This window comes from Carettochelys insculpta, chromosome 14, assembly GCF_033958435.1.
Source record: "Carettochelys insculpta isolate YL-2023 chromosome 14, ASM3395843v1, whole genome shotgun sequence".
Classification (NCBI taxonomy): Eukaryota; Metazoa; Chordata; order Testudines; family Carettochelyidae; genus Carettochelys; species Carettochelys insculpta.
This window is the reverse complement of record NC_134150.1, coordinates 34,966,368-34,984,576: the sequence shown is the minus strand read 5'-3', so window position 1 is coordinate 34,984,576 and position 18,209 is coordinate 34,966,368. Positions and strand designations below refer to the sequence as shown.

The 18,209-nt window shown below is 44.5% G+C and overlaps 1 protein-coding gene across 1 annotated transcript in view; it reads left to right on the top strand.

Moving 5' to 3' along the window:
* The first annotated feature begins 7,976 nt into the window (after positions 1-7,976).
* LOC142020892 (polycystin-1-like protein 2) overlaps positions 7,977-18,209 on the top strand; it is an 82,111-nt gene continuing 71,878 nt past the window's right edge. The window contains 3 exon segments of the mRNA XM_075009133.1: positions 7,977-7,993; positions 14,178-14,206; positions 14,209-14,574. Of these exon segments, the coding sequence (XP_074865234.1) occupies positions 7,977-7,993; positions 14,178-14,206; positions 14,209-14,574 (412 nt within the window).

Below are 18,209 nucleotides of genomic sequence, written 5' to 3'. Positions count from 1 at the left end.
TATTAGGCTCAGTGATCACCATCAGACAATAGGTTACAATCAATTATATAGATTATTGATGGGCAGGGGAAAACTACAGCATGGTGTCACCCAAGCCTGGATAGGTCCTAGCAGCAAGCCGAAATGAGCACAATAAGCCAATAATCTAAAAAGATTACAGAGTATCCCTGCCCATTGCTTATAGAACGTTTTATCTCTAATACAGGTGGTTTTCCTTGACAAGTTATTAAAACAAAGCAGACATGCAATAACATCTATGCGTCTAATTGGACGGATGATGTGTCTACAAGAGTAATGATGGCACCTTCACACAGGCACATCCAGGGGTGCTTATCGAGAAGATTAAAGCAGAAGACAATAACAGCATAGAGCAATAACATATGTGCTTTGAGCACCAGCCTGGGATACCAGAGGAGAAGCCGCCACGTCTCTGTTCTCATATACAGGGCTCTCCTCGGAATGTGGTTGCTGGGGCAACAATCCCTCCCTTCAAACTCCAAGGCCCTGTCTGAGCTGGGATGACCTTCCCTTGGTCTTGTGAGATGAGGGGAGCCCAGCAGGGTAGCTTTCCACTCATGCTAACTGGGTTTCTGTATTACAGGATTATAGCCCTACTCCAGACTTTAGGATTCAAATAGGGGGTCTTTAGCACAAACCATGGCCTGCCTCAGCAATTTTCACCCGACACCCCTCCATTCCCTGCCTTGGATTTCCCAACTTGTTACCCAACCCCGGCTCCTGTCAAGTTTCCCCATTTTAAATTCCTTACTTGCACCATTTTGTGCTCTCGCTTTGGGACTCCCCTCTACCCCACTGTCTTGCACTGTCTTCCACTTCCCCCCACCCCCACCCATCTCTGAGATTGCTATGGCACAGTCCCCAATGGTACATAGTGAAAGGTCTGGCTAGATATCACACCGCCTGGCATTGCTCTCACTGTGTCCCTGTGACATCGACAACTGTGAGCACCACTGGGTTGGGAAGGGGAATCTGCAAGGCTAGACCTGGCGGAGTGCCTGGAGCAACTGCTTTGTACCCAAGATCACTTTGTGAATTTAAAGGCAACCCAAGATCTACCCTGCACCTTCCCTGAGGCCCTGTCCCATCCCCAAAGGCCCACCTCCTCACTTCCTGCCCTCTCTCCTCCTCACTCTGGGTAGGGAGTCAAGCTGGAGGAGAGAGCTGAGCTTCAGCAGTGGGTCTGCAATACTGGCCCTGGGAGGAGGGTCAGGCTGGGGCAGGAGTACAGGAGGAGGTTCAGGTGGAGGTACGAAGTACTGGCTATGGGAGAGGGGCTGGGGGTTGCAGAGTGGCTTCCCACTACGCAATACTTCCATTGGGTTGCTCCAGGTCATCAGTGCAGCAAGGCTGCAATGAAGCAGGTTCCCTGTCTGCCCCGGCTCTACGCTGCCCCTGGAAAGGCCCAATATGCCATATGGCCCTGGGGGGTGGGAAGCTTGTGGCTTTGCACACTACCCCTCTCCGCTGGCACTGCTCCCTCAGCTCCTATTGGCTGTAGTTTCCCCTTCCCAGCTAATGGAACCTGCTGGGTGTGACGTCAGCAGAGAGGGTCAGTGCACTGAGATTCAGACTCCTACCCCGCCTCCCCCAGTGTTCCCCTTACAGGGCCGTGCTGGCAATGTCTAGGAAAAGTCAGCACAAGGAGCCAGGGCAGGTCAGGACACTGCTGATCGCAATCAACCAGTTGACAGCCTCTGGCTTAGAGCAAACTATAGGCATAGAAATAAACCTGAGAGCTCTCCAAATGATGACAGCGGTTGGTGGCTAGCTGGAAGACACTAAGATCCTTCCAAAGCAAAGATCTACTTTCTGCTTCTGTGCACTTTCCCTGAAAACAGAGTTTATCAGCCATTTAGTACTCGGTTCAGTGCGGACTATAAGCTGCAGGGAGCCAGACACAGAACATACACTTCTTTTGCAGCACATGTGCTAACAATAGTGAAAGATACAGTGCTGACAGAACTCATGCCATTTTGTGTCTCTCGATCAATACTAGTAATGCCACTTACTAAAAACAGGGCTCCTGCACCAATGCTGACCAGAATCAGTATTTTCCAGACAAGACTTAGTCTTGTTCCTTTATTATAAAATAGATCATTCAAACTGTAAAGATATTTGCTTCATTATAGTTTTATTATCACACAGCTATAATCAGATCTGTGTGAAACATTTACCACCATTTTCTGTACACAGAAAGCAATTTGTGTTACCTTTGGACTTGTATTTGATTTACTTAGGAGGTAAATTAATACCTTGCCAAGTAGAGTAACAATATTATTACTTAAATATATTTTCAAAATATAAGTACTTATGAAAATCACTTTAATTTCATGGTCATTCATGAATAAAAGTCAAGTTATCAATGCTTGTAAGTGAAGGGACAAGTTGTTTGATTTTGTTTCTAACCTACCATGACTACATTTCCCCATCTAATGTTAATTTACCAGCTTTTGACTGTACTAGAAGAATTGATATCTTACTGAAACTATCTTTACTGATATCTGCCTGTGCCAGGAGATGCGAGTTGTATTTTTTATCTTTGTTAATGATTACCTTGTGAACTTGATCTCTGTTTGGAAGAAAAGGCCGTTCAACTTTATTATCCATGAATAATTCCTATACTAACAAGTACTGACATCTGATAAAATTAACGGATAAAATATCAATAGCTAAAACATAATTGGACTTGTTTACCAATAAGGTTTTGACCACAAAATTGTTTCAACAGGTTGAACGGTCCAGGACGCTCTGGTTCAGGCCTCAGATATTTCTAGACCAGAGAGCGCCTGAAGCAGAAAGCCAAGGCAGCTGGGAGCGGGGGGCAGGTGGGAAGTCCAATAGCTGAGAGGCTGGTGGCTGGGAACCCAGTTGAGGGGCCAGGATAGGAGCTGGTCCAATGTCCGGACTAGAAGATGGGGAGGGAGCAGAGCCAGTCTGGTGGCTACAGAGGGGCAAGGTCAGGAGCAGAACCAGTCTGGCAGCTGGACAGGGGAGGGTGGTCAGGAGCACAGCTCAGCTGGGGGACCAGGAGCAGAGACAGTCCAACAGCTCAGGGGGAGGGAGCATGACCAGGGATGGCAGTGGATCTGGTGGTCAGGGCCAGCAGCCAAGTCAGCAACCCCTGAGGAGAGCCCAGATGCCAGCAGCAGAGGGGCTGGAACTGTTCTCCCCTGCTCCAGCAAAGTACCTCATTTTGGACCCATCAGGTCCCAAGGGTGGCAGACCAGGAAGGGCCAAGCTGTGTAAGGAAAATTGTTCCAGCATTCATCTTCTTTCATTCCGCATCTATAAGATGTTATTAGCAATATTAAAATAATTTAAGTCAATACAAAATGGTTAATTAAGGTTATGGCTTCACAGCAAAGAGAAGGTGTATTCCTACTGTATGTTAGCTAAACCGCTTTAGCTAATCTGGATTAAAACAGCAGTGAAGAGATAGCAGCTCGGCTTTTAACTCAGGGCAGGTTGATGCTACAGAGGAAGATGGAATTAAAGTACGCAGTACCAGCTATGTTAATTACATAGCTACAGCTGATGCACCTTAATTTGGGCTTCTGCACCATGTCCACTGAGGGAGATCAATGGGATTCTGTGCTTTTGTCAACTTCCGTTAGGAGTAATGAGGGACAGGAGTTCTGTAGTCAAAGGGGGTGACTTGTAAATTTAATTCAGCACATCCCCACTAGGCATGCTAAATTGAAAACTGGAAAATCAACTGCAGCAGGGTCAGTCTTCCCTGCAGGGAAGACATACCCTCAGATTAGCAGCTCCAGCTAAAGCCAGGAGCTGGGTATGAACTCAGAGTGGTAACAGTTAACAACCAGGTGGCTGTGTCTTCACAGTGCCAGACCATGTGTGTACTTGAATGTCCATACAGAATATTCTAGAACGTACCAAGACTTGTTTCTGTCTGAATAGGGAGACTATATCTACAGTTCACAGAGGCAAGAGAAACTATGACTGAGTAAGACCGATGCATGGTGGGGGCATAAAGACATATACAAGAGAAAGGATAAATGGGATTCCACTGTGTTTCCTGTTCTCTTCTGGTTTACATTGTTTGGAAAATTTTAAAAGCCTAAAGCATATTCTCTCTCTTTAGTCCATGCATCTTTTTTAGTAAGAAGACAAATCTGCATCTGTTTTCAGGTCTTCGGCTGCCTAACACAGTGTAGCCTAAGGGCTAGCATGGTAGATTGGGATGCAAGAAATATGTGTTCTTCTGTAAGACATTGAGCTCTCTACCTCAGTTTCCCCATCTGGATAATAGGGGATAATGATACTTACGGCTTTGTAAAATTGTGATATAAAGTTGTGATATGCTCATGGAAAGTATTGTATTAGAGCTTTATTATTAATGAATCCTGCCTGTAATCCTTTTCTCCTGGAGGAGGAGGCTCCTGGGCTCATGTCGTTTTCTCTTCTCCTCTAAGCTTAGCAGTAGCTACAGAAGCAGAAGAAAAAACTACCAGCGTAAACCTAAGAACCAACTGGTCTCGCTCTGCTCCTTCACCTGTGAAAACAAAGAGAGACCCCAGGCTGCGTTGTGTGTTTGGAATAAGACCAACCTTTTCACAGCTCTCGATAACTTTGTCTCCAATATTCCTCTCCAAAGCTGGTTAATGTTTTACCCAGGGAGGGGAAGCTGAATGATAAATTTGCAGCTGAGGTCTCCAATTAAGATACCATCTTAATTGTACCATTAGTGAGATGTTAGGACAAATCAGCAGGTATCTCATACAGCCACTCTACACGCTATCTGAGTTCAAGGATAACCCTGCTGCTCAACGCAGGGGACATAAGACCAGCATCACAAGATACACTTTGTCACCAAGGCACTGGGGAAGAGTGCAGTCAAGTGTAGGAAGGGGCGAGAGATGTCCCAGCCTCAGCAGGGAGAAGGAGTAGGAGGCTGCAGGTGAAGAAACCAAGACTGTTCTGCCCCCAAAAGCAACAACGCCCAATGCTCCTAACCGCCCCGTATTACATCTCATTTAGTCACATTGGTCCCAGAATACTAGAGAAACTAGATCAGTGAGGTAGTATCTTTATCCTGAAGAAGACACTGTGTAACTGAAAAAGTCACCTGTCTTTCCTAAAGAAATTGGTCCGATAAAATATTACCTCACCCACCTGGTCTCTCATCTTCCACCCACATTAATAATTCCCCAGCCTGTTTTGTTCACTCATCTGATAGTTCATCATTCACTTCTAGAGATGGGTGAATAAATTCCAAGTGTACAACGTATCGAGTGCACATCACCTCTTTCTGATTGCAGCTTTATTTGCTGTTTAACCTTTTTCACCAAATACGTCCTTTGCATTTATGACAGCTTTGGACTGGTTTTTTTATTAAAAAAAATCAACTAGATTAATCCAGTGTTTCTCAATTTTGTTTGGCCATGTTACTCTTTTAAAATCAAAAGAATTTTGCAGAACCCCATTCCCAAACTCTACCCCACCCCCTCTGGCTCCAAACCCACTTTCCATCTCCAGGTTTTACCCCCCTCAGCCCTCCGTACTCACACCCACCCTCCTGCATTCCCTACGCTTTCCCCCCCACCCCAGATATCCACCTGCCCTTTCCCAGGCTTAATCCCTCTCAGCCCCATTAACCTGCCCCCCTCTAGGCTTAACCCGCCTTAGCCCCAAACCAGCGCCTGAGCCTAACCCATCTGTGGCACTGGCTGGGGAGCCTATGCCTGGTGGCCACATGCACCCAGGGGAAGGAAGGCTGACATGGAGGTTTTCCACTGGTGGTGGGGAGCTGAGCCATGCCCACCAGAGGGGTGTGGCCGCTCAGGTGGTAGGGTGAGTGAGGGGCTCTCTGCAGCTCCCTGCCCTGCTGCCACTGAAACAGTGGAACTAAATTCAGTTGGTTTAACAGCCAGATCCCTCCCACTGTCCTGCCAGACATTAAACCAATTAAATTTGGTTCTCCTGTTTCAGCGGTGGTAAGGCAGGGAGCTGCTGGGGAATTTTCCTGCAGAACCCTTATTTTCACTTTGCAGAACCCTAGGTTTCTGCAAAACACCTTTTGGGAAACACTGGATTAATCACTTCAGTGGTTAATGTTTTTTGTCTGACACTCACTCATTCTTCTAACAGCTTTGTAGGCCACATTATGCCATGGATGGGACAAAAACAAAGGGATGTTAGATTCTCATCATCTCTGGCACCCCTAACTAGGGCCTAAAAGACTTTACTTACAAAGCATGTAATCGTACATACCCTTCTTTCCACATGAAATGAGGGAATTTCTCACCAAGGTTCTAGTACCAGTCTCTCCATGTACTAGTGTCCAACACTGGAATGCAAGTTAATTTTTGTACCCAGTAAAGATAAGTTATCAGGCAAGAGTTATTTGCTAATTAAGATAACATCTCAGTTGCCCTATGGCATGGCTCACTGTGAGCTCTCTAGAATGCTGGGTGGAGCAGCTCAGCATGTTGAATAAAAATCCAAGACAGCCAGGGGCCCAAATGAATTCTGTGCTGTGTCTCTCAGGAGATGCGTGGTCACAGAAGAGTGAGTAGGGGAAAGGTGGCGCCAAAGTATCTTTGCTGTTTCCTAATGGTGGGCTACCCTCTCGGCATCACAGCCTTTGCACAAGCTAAAGCAGCCCTAGATGTTATTCTTATTTAGGACAACCTTACCTGGTTCATCCATGAGCTGTTCCCCATCTGCTTCCAACTTACTCCTGTCTCATTCCCAGCCTGCACCAGGGCAAAGGGTTACAATATGACTGTACCTGTAAGAAATTTAATAGTAACAGAGAGGAAGCTGTGCTAGTCTATATACTATCAAAGCAAAAAAGCAGTCAAGTGGCACTTTAAAGACTAACAAGATAATTTATTAGGTGATGAGCTTTCATGGGACAGACCCACTTCTTCAGACCATAGCCATACCAGAACAGACTCAATATTTAAGGCAGTGTCACAAATACTGGGTCTCTGCCTGTAGATTCAATTTATCTTAACAGGGCTGGCTTTTTGTTGTGTGTTTGTACAGCCCCTAGCACAATGGGGTCCTGCCTCATGAATTGGGTTCAGAGATGCTACCATAACACAAATTATTAAACACAAAGCTACTCTTGAATAGACAGTCTCAAACTAGGTCCTGGGAACAAAGAGGAACTTCATTAGTAATGAATTTTACTTAATTCTCTCTGCCTCCATGGTGAGGCAGCTAAGATAACATGGACACTATGTAACCTCATTCTAAGGTGGAGACGGAATTAATCTCTTCTCTATGGCCTCTTCTCTCCTACATAGACCTCAGCATAGAACTCATTTCAGCCCACACAAGCAGTCCTTCCACCCCAACCATTCTGCAGAAACCCCCCAATAAAGCATCACAGCTGTTCTAACCCGCATCAGGGGCAACCCAGCCCCTTCCAGGTCAATGGAATCATATTGCCTTCCTTCTTGGGCCATGTGCAGGGACAGAGATCAACTGCCAGTCAGACTTTGGAGCTGTTTTCACCACAACTAGGAGACTAAAGTTCTAAAAGATGAACCTTAGAGAACTGTAAATGCTTGGATGAGTCACACTTCCCTTACAGGAAAGTTTTGCAATAGAACAGAACTCTGTTTGAATGTAGCCCTGTGTGTATGTGTGGGGGGTGGGGGGTCAGTTGTAGCGCAGAGTGTCTACACTGACTGAGGAGTAAGGCTCATATTTTCCACAGTGACCTGTACTTGAGGTTGCTCAACTTGAGACACCTGGACTCGATTTTCAGAAGGGCCAAGTGCCACTTCTGAAAAGCAGTTGTGGGTCCTCAGCACCTCAGACCTATAAGGGCCAAAGTATGTGAGACAGACATGCAGTAACCAGCCCCAAGGATGCAAAGATAACACATCAGCCCCCAAAGAATTATGAGATCAGCTTAAGAATAAGGATATTTTAAAAATGAATGTTGGGGTGTCCACCAGCCCATTAAGAGGATTTGAGGAATGGCACTGGCCCTAAGGTAAATTGAATTTGAGATCCCTGTTTTAGGGATCATAGAAGCATAGAAGACTAGAATCAGAAAGGACCTCGAGAGGTCATGGAGTCCAGTCCCCTGCCCTCATGGCAGGACCAAACACTGATTATACGTTCAAGCTTTTTTCTACAACCACAAGGGTTAGAATTGCCCGTGCGCACAGGCACAATGAAAAGTAAATTGTGATGTTTCCATACTCTCCCCATTGGAGGAATGGGGAGATTTAAATAAAACACCCACTCGGGACAAAATCTTGAGAGCTGTACCTCTGGATGAGATTGCAATGATCGAGTGTTTCTGGAAACCGAGGCCTGACTTAAAATCTCACACAGCAAGTGAAGGACGAAACAGAGAATAGTCCTCAAAAATGCTGCTCCCAGTCAACCGTCTAAGCACTAAACCACATTCCCTTAGCAGTTCTCACAGGCTTAATTTGTTGTTTCTCTACGTTCAGGCTTCAGTTCCAGCCTCCTATATAAGGTGAGCTGGGGCTTATTTTAAGCCAGTAAATCATTCCTTCTGAGAAATCCATCATTTACTTGAAGGAAAAGCTCCCTCACTGCTTCTGGAATGGTTCCTCTGCTAAAGAAAATGCCATCCAGTACCTATGCTGGTTTTCCAGAATTTACCTTCACACATTCTCCCATTTCTGAAGAAACAGAAAGCAGCTTTCTTTGCCACCAAGATTATTGCCTGTCAATAGGCCTCATTAGTTAAAAAAAAAAAAAAAAAGAACATACAGCTACCAGGGCTCCAGAGTGATCCATTTTTGGCTTCTCAACTCCTGAGAAACCCTCCTGAGACCTAGCTGCTCCTGGAGTCTACCGAGGCCAGTGCTGTGTCCCTGCATTAACGGAATGGGGGCCAGGGTGTCAGATGACCACATAGGACCCATGTGGTGCCCGTCAGAGCCATGCAACCCCCATGGGTTTGTCTGCACTGCAGATGGAAGTGAGCCTCCCCACCCAAGTAGACAGACTGACACAAAAAGGGACTCAAACTAGTGTCCTAAATATAGCAGGGTGGACACTGCAGCTCACACTGTAGCTTAGGAACTCAAGACTAGGGGGCTGGGTGGGCTTCCAAACACAAGCCATAACATGTACCCCAGTGCTCTAGCACACAAGATTGAATCCTGCTAGTCAGAGTCTGTTTGCCCAGTCTGGGTGGCTCCCTCCCAGCTGCAACATTGATGTGCCCAGGGACTTTTCAGGACAGTGATTTGCTGTCAACATTTTAACTTGGGCACTCTCAGAAGTGTTGTGCAGCTGTCAGTGGTAGTGAAGGTACTTAGAGTGAAGTGTTGCTATTAGTGCTGGCTAGCCCACCATTCATCTGTGGCTGAATTTAATTCATCCTCCTAGGTTCACCCAATGACACTGCAATCCAGGGTATACAGCAAGTGTCAAAGGGATGGCATCTGCTGGGATTTGATACAATGGCCTCACATCAGATATTCTAGTCTCACATCACCAAAGCTGGCCTACGGACAACATATAAACCTATTGTCAGGAGGGCAGAGTGTGATTATGGAAGTCAAAACTAGCCACACAGGAGCCGGGTGATTATCAATTATTTCAGAGGGATGGGAGACACCAAGATTTGCCAAAGCAATGAGTGATTCTGGGTGCCTCAAAGATACACGAAAGGGGCCTGGCTCTTTCAGAGCATTTCTGGACTTTCTGACAAAGGCACCTCTAAAATATCACAAGCTACGCACCCATATTCACTTCCGAGAATCTTGGCTATAGCTCTTGACCTCTGGAGCAATCAAGGAATTCTCCCATGTGGGTACACCCCCTCTTGGCTAGGTACAGCATAGCAGGCTCTCCCCACATCATGGCTTTCAGCAGCCACTCCAGCCCTGCCATGGTCTCCCTCCCAGTAACTTTGCCAGGTCATGATTTAGTTGTATCCCTTTCAGGATAACGAAGTCCAGCTGACAGAAGAACCCAGGCACATCTGCTACACTCAGTTCCAGTCCAGGAATCCTTAATAGTCCAACTCCTTGCTGCTAACCTCCCTAGACGACTTCTTATCAAGCCTGCAAAGTAGCACTCTCTTGCAATGTTCTCAAGCTTACCCCTTCTGCAGAGGCTGATCACAGGGCACTCCTTTCAAATCTCCCAACAACCCCCAGGGTAGAGTATCACCTTCACCCCTCTTCTGCCTTCCTCAGGCTTGACTTTACATTTCTCTTTGAGTCCTCACCAGAGACCCTCTCCACCAGGTTTCTTTCCACTTGCTGAGGTTTTTCCTCCCCCGCCCCCAACCATAAAACTCCTTTCTACATTTGTGCACCAACTTCCTGTCTTCATAGTGACTCCAGCTCTTCTCCCTCCTGGGATTCATCACTAATTTCAGCTGACCAATCCTCCAGGTGCAACCAGGTACTGCCATTGAGAGCTCACCTCCAGTTAATACTTTTGTGGCAGTGTGATATAGACACTCCATTACAGTTCTCAAAAGTCAAGCAGTTTTCTTTGAACTCCACAACTTCCACATGCAAAGGCCCAAAAGGAGAAGCATTTTGCAGGGTACTTTTGACAAGAGGCCTTAGCTCATTGTGGTTTGTGTCTGGGTCTTTTGTGATATTTCAAACAGCAGTGATTTCCTCCAGAAGCCTTCACTTGATGACCTCCCTTGCAGGAGCAGTAGGATGGGTTAAGACTCTTTATATGATCTGGAGAACTGCTAGACACAATTTCCAGAAAAATGACAGACTACAGGAGGAAGAGAGTTCACAGATGAAGTAGTTCTTTTACACAGGTTTCTTTGCATCTTGCAGCAAAGGTTTGAAACTGTAAGCTTTGTTGCACATATAGTTAAAGATTACAAGACACAATCACTGCATTTAATTTACATTAATGTGTATTAGTTGAGCAAGTCATTAGGACAGAACACAATCTATATGACTGAATGGTTTCTGACAGACCAATGTATAACACAGCAAGGATTAACTTGTCCTGGCCTTTCTTCCACCTATTTTAGAGAGAGTGTCTGAATGCTTCAGTGCTTTACAAAAGGAAAACAAAAAAATGAGTGAATGGCTTTAGGTTTACCCTAAACTGAAATGCCTCATTACAGCTAATACTTTCCTGCTGTAACCAGTGTTGTATAGTGCTTTCAATACTAAGGCGTACATCCAGCAATCTACCTGCAATAAAGAGAAAGAGGTTTAATTGAGCATTGTATTTCTACACAATGAAACATACAAATGCAGATCAAGTAATCATATGCAACAAGTCATGATCTCCTGTTTGTATAAGAAACACATATGGCTATTTGAACGACTGCTGTTTCCTGTGTCCCCATTTCGTATGGTCTAAGAAAACAGCAAAATATTGTATCTCAGTATAATGAAACTTCTATACTAAATTCTATCTTGAGGAGGCTATTAAAAATGAAGTTTACGTGTTAAGAAAAATGTAAAAAGAAAATCATGTTTTCTACAAACCATTGAATCCCAGGGACATTTTTCACTTAGAATCTGATCAATTTCCAAAAAATTAGTTTAAAAGCATTTCAGGGACTGCATTGTCCCCAGATAATCCCACTGCTGATTTTGGTGACTTTACAGAGATATTTTGCTATCTTGAAATGTTTTTTCTCTCCTCTGTTACTGTGTGAAAGACGTACACAAATACCAGAAAAGTGACTGTTCACAAGACAGTGAAATACAATGAGCAAACTTCTCTAATCTCCTTCACTTGAAGGCATTTGACAAGTTATTCATGGCAACAATAGTTTAAAAAAATTCATGCAGTTGTAGAAACCACCAGCTAGGGACTCAGTTGAAGAACTTATTTTACTCTTCAAGCAGCTCTACACACCACTGTGCTTTTATCTACCTGATTCAAGGTTCTCTGAAACCAGAGACTTCCATTAGCTGCAATGCTCTGGATCTGGCCCCACCTGCAGTATCTCTAATTCTGGCATTTCTAACAGGATCTGCATTGAAAGTAGATTCTGATTTGCAGAGAAAGGATTACAGATATGAAAGGATAGAACCATATCTCACAAATATGGCTGTCTGTGTCATTCGTAGGAACAGTATATTGCCACATCACTGAGTCAGACTCACTGAATAAAGCAGAACATTTTCTGTTCAGGCCTTCTCTCTGAAACCTGTGCTCTCAGAAACAGTGTCTGTTTCAGGGGCTTAGCTCAAGTCCAGCTTTCCCAAGGCCAGCCAGCTCAGCAGTGCACAGGAGGATTATGCATTTTCAGGCAAATGTAATTAAACTATACAGTAGCAAACTAAGTAAACAATGCACACATTCAGCTCTGCACCTCATGACATGTTATAGTGCATAATTTTACTTTCCAATAGCTTAGTTCTTCCGTGGTCTGCTGAGCTAATTGAAGGTCTGGAAGGGGAGTTGCAGGACAGGCTTCGAATTAGGTAATGAGCTTTCCTGGGTAAGACTGATAAACTGGGTTTTACCTACAAAAGCTCATTACCTATTAAATAGAATTATTAGTCTTTAAGGTGCTACAGGGCTGCCTGTTTTTTTGTGAAGCTATAAACAAACAGCTGCCCCTCTGAGGCTTTGAATTGATGCTCATACTGAAAGTGCTTTTGTGCTGCAGTGTATAGGGCTTTCTCTGTAAGAAAGGCTTGAAGAATAAGACATAAAATGATCAGGTTTATATAAGCTCTGATTCTCCTTTTACTCACATTAATGTAATTCAAGCAACCACACTGAATTCAGTGCAGTTATACCATGTTGTTGTACTCAGTGCAAGTGAGAATCAGGCCTGGAAAGATCTTTTGTCCTATTGGGCATGCAAAGCCAATATCCTCTGGGAAAGCTGGAGGACATCCTTTGCATGCAAGCTCAAAAGCTTGCATGGGTAACACACGGGGGGTGCATGGGAGGTCACATGCACCCTCTCAGCATCCGCTGCCCCCCTGCACTCACTGTCAGTGCCATGCCGTTTCCAGTGAGTGAGGGGGCAGTCCCTCTCCTCTCCCAGAGTGTGGCAGTCCTAGAGCTGTGCCAGCTTTCTAGCTTGCAGCGTTCTTGGTCCAGGCCATCTAGGTGAGGGGCAGGACTGCTCTTGCAGTCACTGGAAATGGTGCAGCACTTCCAGAGGAAGAGGCAGGGAGGGAGCGGGGCATGAGCAAAGCAGGGAAGATGGAGCATGGGTGGGACAGAGGAGGGACAGGGCAGGGGCATATGGCTGGTGGGTCCCCCCACCCTGGAGCCCTCCTCACCAGTCACCATTGAAAACGTACATATTTTACCTCATAAAATCTGCTGTCTAGCTTCCCAAAGGTCATCCCACAGCCTCTTATTAGGGTGTCAGCTTTGCAGGCTTACACATATAAATAAAAGGCCCCTGAAACATTCTGATAATCAAGGCAATGTTTTAGTCTGAAAACTAAGTTTGCCTTGACATTAACTCTCATCTACTTTCTCTTAAAGTTGCAGGCAGCTTTGACAGTACAAATAACAGAAGCATTTTCTTTTCCTTTTTTTTTCACCACCAGATATGGAATTCACTTGGTTTGTTTTAAAGTTGAATACTTCAAAAATCTCAAAGTGAAATTTAACTGGAACAGAGGAGTCTCCTGGCTGTGTGTTAAAACAGGAGCAGAATGAATATCATATTATAACTATATATAAATGATATATTAAACTAGAATCCAAGATCTGAAATAACAGCTATATTATCAATAATAAGAGAAATTGAAGAGAGTTAGAAGAATCTAACGGAGGAGTGGTTCTTTCCTATCTCTCTAATTCCCTCTCCTCATAAATTCTGATTTTTTTCATTCTTCATTCATTCCTATTAATGACAGCTCTTTTTGTTGTTTTAAAGCACTCACTTACAAATGTGTTGAGTACAATGATTCTGTTGACAGGGAGACACTATCTTAGTATGCCATACACCCAATGGCAACACATATCAAATTTATCTTTTCTGTTCCTGGACAAGATGAATAGTCTAATGGCCACTATGCAAATTGGCTTGATTTGGAATGGGATGTTTACACAATGGTTCTCTTATCGCCCATTGCAGCAACTTAGCAACAATACTTAGTGCTTGCATCCCCCAATGCAAGAACCTTTATTTATTATGAGCAATCTGTTTCACATGATATTGTTGGTCTTATGTGACAATCAGCAAGGAGGAAAAAGAAAGAATGATGGTGTAACAGGCTGACAGCCCAAGCCTTTGAAGAGTGAGGGTCAAAAGCACGGTGATGTGGTACATAACACCAGTGGTGTGGAGGACTCCAACCTCTGAGCTAAGAATGTGGCTTCGAATCACTGTCCTCTTCTCTCTTGTTCTCTGTTCAGCTGTGGAGGAAATTACTCTTGAGGAGGGGATACCTTGTTCAAAGTACCAGGTGGCTTTCAACCTTTCATGCTACGAGTTTGTGAGACTTCAGCGAACGTTCACGAGTGCCCAGAGCTGGTGTGAGAGAGGCGGGGGACACCTAATTTTTATTGAAAATGAGGAAACTCAACAGTTCTTGCAGAAACATATCTCTGAGGACAGGGAGTGGTGGATAGGACTGACTTCAAGCTCCCTTCTGAATGCAACATCAGAAGGTAAGTGATCTCAGAAGAGAAAGAGTGCCTTCCTTTCAGTTAGGCTGCAACTTGAAAGAGGTACTGCATTGCTGCAGTAAAACAAGAAAACCCTACTGTAGGGTTCTGATGATGAGTCACTTGTTTGGTCTAGTATCGTCAGAGGCATATGTGGGTCTATATTAATGTATTGCAAAGTGGCTTCTGTTGTGAGGCATCATGGCCCAAGGGATCTGGGTTCTAGTCCCTGATCTGCTGCTGATCTGATGTGTGTCACTGGACAAGTAACTTCACCTCTTGTCCCCCTCCTGCTCTTTGCCAGGCTTGTGTATTTTAACTGCAAACCCCTCAGGGCAGAGGCTGTTTTCTGTGATATATATGTACCGTGAGGAGCCCAACAGGGCCCAGATCTTGGCTGAGGCCATGAGATACTATTGCAATACATATAATGACTATTATTATATGGACCCTATGTGGAAGACCTTACTGAGGTCTTGTTCTAGTCAGTAGCCCAGTTTAAAAGCGTACACATGTCCACACTCATGTATGAATGTCTAAAATGGGCTATAATGGGACAGGAAGGACCATCTCAAACCTAAAGCAGGACCTCATTTAATGGCTAGGACAGGAAACTGGGAGCTAGGAAATGTGAGTTTGATTCACTGCTCTGCTACTGATTTTCTGTTTGACCTGAGGTAAAGATTCTCTTTGCCTTAGTTTTTCCATCTACATACTGAGGAGAGAAAAAATATTTAACATCTAATGTCCCAAAAGCTGTGGTAATGTTATACTCATAACAGCAAGAAAACCCAATGTCCCGTTTGCTTATTTCTTAACATCTCAAATACTTTATCAAAGAACTGCAGTTGTAATAATAAGTTAAATCCTGCACTCAGTAACTCCACTGTAAATCCATTGTAGACTTGCTCTATATACCTTGAATGGAGTTAATTCTGATTTTCACTGGTATTGCAGAGCAAAATTTGACCCTCTTTTTAGATATGTATATCCAAAAAATATATGGACATACACACCCAAACAGGGTAACTGGGTAACATTTGATATACATGTGGTCATGAATTTATGAATGTACAGGCTCCAGTATCTGGATTCTATGCAAAGGGATATATTTCCTCAGTGAAAATCACTGAAACTTGAAAGACCCTGTTGTAATAAGTGACATGCACCTAAAGACACAATTTAAAAAGGATACAACAAGAGTCCCTTTCTAGGTCTTCAATCCCTCTCTTCCAAGGTATGGTGCAGACTCTGCGCTGTACTTATAATAAATGCCATAGGCCTTTCAGGAATAAGGTAACTAGATCACATGTGTAAAAAATTGGGATGGGATGAGAGCACCTCTATTAAAAAAAAAAAAGCCCTAAAACTGGGACATCTGTTCACCCTATTCAGAAACTACATATGAACATTTCCATCAAAGTGCAGCTTTGTGTAAGTTTGTCTGTTTTCCCCTTAGTCCCATTTATGAGCCAGTATTTTTATTCAAATGGAGATATAATAGACTAGCATCCACAGTGCACTTTGTGTGTCCATGGACCCCTGAGACACAGGGATGGGCAAAGGTTGAGGGTGCACTTTTGTGGGTTAAAATTGATGTTAACATTTTGGAGGCACATCACTGTTAATATTATTATAATTCTAATCCCAGGATAATTATTCTGTCACTTCTTGCAGTTGCTTGGATTTTCAGTATGTGCTCAGGAGGAAATCTTGAATCTCTGGCAAAGTAGTGGGCAAAGATCAGCTCATTGGCTGGATCCAGTTCACCAGGGTTAGCCTCGGGTGGGCTGCCACCACTGTATTCACCTGCACCTCTACTGGGACAGGTGATTGCAGCTTCTGTTGGCTATGGATCATCGTTTCCACCTAATGGAAGCTGTGGGAAGTGGTGTCCCAGTCTGTCATTTTCCACAGCTCCCATGGGCCGGGAATGGCAATCTGTGGCTAATAAGAGCTGCAATCACCCAGACCTCTGGAGGTGCAGGTAAATATAGCAGTAGTGGCCTACCAGGGAATAACCCTGGTGAACTGCTGCCATTTTATTGACCACTCCTGTTTGGGCAGAACAACATGCCTATATAATGTTGGTGGCACATGTCTCATGACAGTCAGCTTGATCCTACCACCAAAACTCAAGATATGTCTCCATTACACAGCTTTAGCAACAAGGCTGCATCAACATAGCTGTGCTGCTCGAAGTCAAGCAGTATAAACGCTGTTTGCCAACACTTTTGCTGACAAAATCTTCTACCTCTGACAAACGGCTTTTGCTTTGTCTACAGAAGAGCACGCCTGCCAACAAAACACTGATGTGAGGGGGTGCAGTGAGGTGTGTGGGTGGGGGGAGGGTTTAAGCACCCGTAAACCACAAAAGCTTTGTCCCTCAGGTGCCAGTGCAAACAAAGCCTTGGGGTTCTACAGATTTGTCTGAGCAAGGACTTCAGGACTGGCCTGGCTTCTTACTGACAACAGACATGTAGCCCACATCTCCCTCCCAGAAAATGTGGGTCCAGCTTCTTTCCTTGCGCTTACTGGTTGGAGTGACTGTTCCTCTCTCTTCCTATGGGTATGAGTCCTGGGTCCTTTTTTATGACACTTGGTGCCTCCTCCAAGGTGACTTCCTCATTGTACTGAAACACATAAGGGTGCTGTGGCTTGGGAGGCTGAATAAGCTATCAGTACTAGTAAGGTCTATAGAATCAAGTACACAGGAAACAACAATTTACATCAGCACAAATCCCAGCAAAGTAATGCTACACCCCAAACGGACAGTAAAATGAAGGAGAAATTTACTGGAAGCAGGAAATTAGGATCTGGAGAAGGAAAGCATAAGGGTTAATTAACAAGTACTAACACATCTCCAGCTAAAGTGGTACAATAGAATGCCAAACAAAACCTTGTGGACCAAAACAAACCAGAAGCCAATGGAAGTCCAGATCAAGGAGAGAAAATGGTGATGGGCAGGCCATGTCCTGCGTAAAGATTGCGAGGAATGTATCACAAGCCAAGTGTTAGAATGGAATCCATAAGGAAAGAGGAAAAGGAGATGTCTCAAACAAACATGGCAATGAAGTTGCCTGGGATGAAGTAAAAGCAGCTGCCTTAACGTAGGATCAAATGAAGACTATAGCCAAGAATCACAAGAGATGGAGAATGACTGTGGAGGCCCTATGCTCCACTAGGAGCCCAAAGGATTAATCATCATCATCACCCTATTTCTCACTTCCCAGCCCTTTCCTCCTTCAGCTGCCTTTCTGGAAGCTGCCCAGACAGATGGTATGCTGAGGGGTTGCTCCAGCGCTGTGAATGTTGGCTGGTTTAAACATAAACAGGGATCCTCTTAAAGTGTCTTCGTTCCTGCATGGAGCAAGGTCCTTTCCTGGCTTCCTGGGCTGGAGTCCTGTGTAATGTGACCATCCTTTTTGGATGGAGGAAACCACCCCCCCCACACACACACACAAAGGGAAAGCACTTTATTTTGAGGAAACACCATTTTTCTTAGCATATTTTAAAGTTAGCAGAGTCCAGTCAGCTATAGCCGGAATCAGACTTGAGATCTCGGGAGCTTAGTGTATGAGCTCCACCATGTGAGCTAAAAGCTATCTGTTTATTAGTTAGGATTGTAAAGCAAGTTC